Here is a 3,218-nt window from a genome sequence, read left to right on the forward strand (position 1 = left end):
TTTTTTTTTTTTTTTTTTTTTGCAAACACAGGAGGAGTCTATTTGCTTACCGAAATTGAGGCAGCGAGTGCTGAGAAAGTCGGTATTCTGTATCTGCATCAAGTTAACTTTTTGCTGAATCCACCGGAGAAGGTCATAGTCAACCCCATTTTGGCCTTCTTTTGAAGATTCTTCATAAGAGAGATCATAGGCTTCAATGCTGAGTTTGGAAGCAACAAAACATTCCAGCTCCTCGGAAAATCTATCCTCTTCTCCATCTGGAACAAATTTGGAGACAGCAGTTGATACAAGTTGTTTGAACTGCTTGCTCAGCTCCACGGTCACAGTTTCTTCATTTTTTTTGTGCCTGAGTCAAAGGAAAAGAAAACAGAGAAGAGCAATTGAAAATGCTTCATACATTTTACAATTTTAATGAAAGGAATTCAATTCTCAATTTTACCTAGAGAAGAATTTTTCCACTATGCTATTGATGTAATGAGCTACTACATCGGTGGTATCTTCAATCTATAAAACATAATGTTAGTCAACAGTAAAGAAAACCCAAAAAAGAAGAGAAGAAAATAATTAAACATACCCTCGTAAGTGCTTGCAATTCCCTTCTCAACCACTCAAATATAGTAGGTTTTGGTTGGACGAAGAGACGTCTCTCCCAAAAACGGTTTACTTCTTCCACCGTAGAATGTGAAATTGACTTTTCCACCATGTAGTAGCTGAGTCTAGTCCTATGTGCTTTGGAAAGCACGATACTGCACATGCACATAAAAAGCATTTAGTGTGACATAAACAAGATAGAAAACGCAAAATAAACCAAGTACCTTTTGATGGTTTGGTCGAAGAAGTACAGATCAAAAGTACTAGTATTGCAATCATAGTTGTAGACCAGAGCTTTGCTCTCTCTCTGCATCATGATTATTTCTATAAGAATAAGAAAACTGATGCGAAGAGGGGTCTAGAACCATACCTTGCACATAGGGCAAACAACATGTGTAGAGGTTTTGGTGGATTGCCACTTCTTTATGCAATCCAAGCAGAACTTGTCTGTGATAAAAAAGAAAAATTGTTTCATAATGTGAAAGTATATGGAATATCTATATTATTAACGGTGCTTACGGCGACATGAGGATGGGTGTGAAACATCAACACATGTTTTAAAGCATATTGGACATGTGTCCATCTCCTCTTCTTCTGCCATCTAGATAATGAACAAATGCACAAATGAGTTTCAAAAAAAAAAAACTAAGAAAGAAAGAATTGGACCTTTGGTCCCAAGAAATCACAAACTCAGATCAGATCAAAGTCATGATTTGATTAACAGAAACGAAATGGCAAAATCCCAATCATCTAAACCCTAGAATTGAACCTTTGGTCCTCAGATCAAAGTCATGATTTGATTAACCAAAACGAAATGGCAAGATCTCAATTATCTAAACCCTAGAATTGGACCTTTGGTCCCAAGAAATCACAAACTCCGATCAAAGTCATGATTTGATTAACCAAAACGAAATGGCAAAATCCCAATTATCTAAACCCTAGAATTGAACCTTTGGTCCCAAGAAAGCACAAACTCAGAAACTCAAGAACACTACTTGAAGATTGATGAACAGGAAAGATGAAAGTCATGATTTGGTTAACCAAAAGGAAAGCTTTTCGCTAAATAAAATTGGCAAAGTCCCAACTATGAAAACCCTAGAATCGAACCTTTGGCAGAGACGAGGAGACTCCGAAGAATGCACGCACTCAGAGATCCAAGAACGTACTTGACGAAGAGGATGATGAGCAGGCGAGATTGAGAGACTTGAGAGATTCTTCAGAGGAGTCGTTCGCGTGAAGGAAGACGAAGCAATTGCGCTCGAAAGGAAGTTCAAACCCCTGATTTTGACATCGGTTTCCTTTTAATGATTTCAGCTCTTGTTTAGAAACTTAATCAAAACCGGAACTAACCAAGCCAAAACCGGTTTAGTTCCCATTAAATGTGAAACTGCTTTGAAATACAAACCGACTGAATATGTTTAGCCAAGCCATCGGCTTTCTCTGTTTTGGTCTCTCGAGATCCAATCAAAAAGTTGATTTTCGTGTTAAGCTTGGTCTCCTCTCCCTCCATGGATTCCTGTATTCTCTTGCATGTCTCTGCTTTCTTTGTCTTGTCCTGATGTGAACTTGGGTTGTTTCTGCTGAATTCCTCAAATGAGACCTCGGCAGTGGAGTAAGATCTGGAAAGTATATCAAAGGAGTTCCCAACCTCAACCATGGTTTCAAACCCCATCTTCAAACAAAACCCATGTATCTGCAATCCCTTTTCAAGGGCGTTAAGCAAGCCACAAGCTTTGAGATTCGTCGAGAGAGTGAACTCGTTAGGGCTAACACCGTGACGCACCATCTCGCTGAAGAGAGATAATGATCCGTTGAGTTCGCCGTTGAGTACGTGTCCGCTCATGAGAGCCGTCCATGAAACAACGTTTCTCTCAGGCATTTTGTCGAACACCTTGTGAGCGGTGACGGGTTCTCTGCATTTGCTATACATATCTATAAGATAATTGCTCGTGAACAGATCTAAGCACGATCCCAACTTGAGAAGAAAGCAGTGAACTTGACGGCCTTGATCAGAAAGTCCATTCTTTGTGCAGACACGCAAGATTGTGACAAGGCTTTGTCGCTGGTTCAGAAGCATCAGTAAAGTCTTGTTTGAATGAAAAAAATAAGAAATCTAATTTACCGCCTGAATGAACGAGTTTAACTGAAACAACTGCGTGCTGTCTTCTGCTACTATAAATGACATGTAGTCTTTTACGATAAGACTCGGTGGACTAAACGATGTCGTCTCATTGTAATCCATTTATCACAGTTTGGGCTTAACTCTGAAGGTCCGCAGCCCAATCCAGTCTCGGGTTTGATTAAAAATAGCGTGACGTTCCAAACCGTGGAAAATACTAAAGATGACATGCAGTCTAATGACACAAATACCAAACGACGCGTCTTCCATCTAATTCTCTGCTCCATCTTCTTCTTCTTCTTCTTCTTTCAACTGAGCGAGCATTCTCGTGGTGTATAATAAAAGCATGAATGATCAAGACGGAGACTGGAATTATCATCTCAGGATCCTAACCAACAGCGCGCGTGATTCCACGGATCCTGCTTCCGATCCATCTGTGCTACAATCAGTAAGCATCGAACAATTATGTGTCTCTCTCGATGTACAAAGGAATCATCCATCTTTCGTG

The 3,218-nt window shown here is 39.8% G+C and overlaps 3 protein-coding genes across 3 annotated transcripts in view; 1 reads left to right on the forward strand and 2 right to left on the reverse strand.

Moving 5' to 3' along the window:
* The window catches only part of LOC106329472, a 4,039-nt gene extending 2,173 nt beyond the window's left edge, over positions 1–1,866 (reverse strand). The window contains exons 1-7 of the mRNA XM_013768130.1: positions 1,699–1,866; positions 1,111–1,192; positions 962–1,038; positions 816–898; positions 575–746; positions 440–504; positions 51–346 (exon numbers count right to left, since the gene is read on the reverse strand). Coding sequence (XP_013623584.1) covers positions 51–346; positions 440–504; positions 575–746; positions 816–898; positions 962–1,038; positions 1,111–1,192 — 775 coding nt within the window. The 5' untranslated portion in view covers positions 1,699–1,866. The remainder of the gene's footprint in view (positions 1–50; positions 347–439; positions 505–574; positions 747–815; positions 899–961; positions 1,039–1,110; positions 1,193–1,698) is intronic.
* Positions 1,867–1,966: 100 nt separating this feature from the next.
* On the reverse strand, positions 1,967–2,521 carry LOC106330248 (putative pentatricopeptide repeat-containing protein At3g15130). The gene has a single exon (XM_013768753.1). It carries the CDS (start codon positions 2,519–2,521, stop codon positions 1,967–1,969), a length of 555 nt encoding a protein of 184 aa, XP_013624207.1.
* A 492-nt stretch (positions 2,522–3,013) lies between these two features.
* LOC106331689 (AP-5 complex subunit zeta-1-like) overlaps positions 3,014–3,218 on the forward strand; it is a 3,288-nt gene continuing 3,083 nt past the window's right edge. Inside the window, exon 1 of the mRNA XM_013770092.1 lies at positions 3,014–3,215. Within this exon, the coding sequence (XP_013625546.1) occupies positions 3,057–3,215 (159 nt within the window). The 5' untranslated portion in view covers positions 3,014–3,056. The remainder of the gene's footprint in view (positions 3,216–3,218) is intronic.

Source organism: Brassica oleracea, chromosome C3 (assembly GCF_000695525.1).
Source record: "Brassica oleracea var. oleracea cultivar TO1000 chromosome C3, BOL, whole genome shotgun sequence".
Lineage (NCBI taxonomy): Eukaryota > Viridiplantae > Streptophyta > Magnoliopsida > Brassicales > Brassicaceae > Brassica > Brassica oleracea.

Bases quoted from the DNA above. Each gene is read 5' to 3' on its own strand.
- LOC106330248 (XM_013768753.1), bottom strand. From the start codon at position 2,521: ATGTATAGCAAATGCAGAGAACCCGTCACCGCTCACAAGGTGTTCGAC.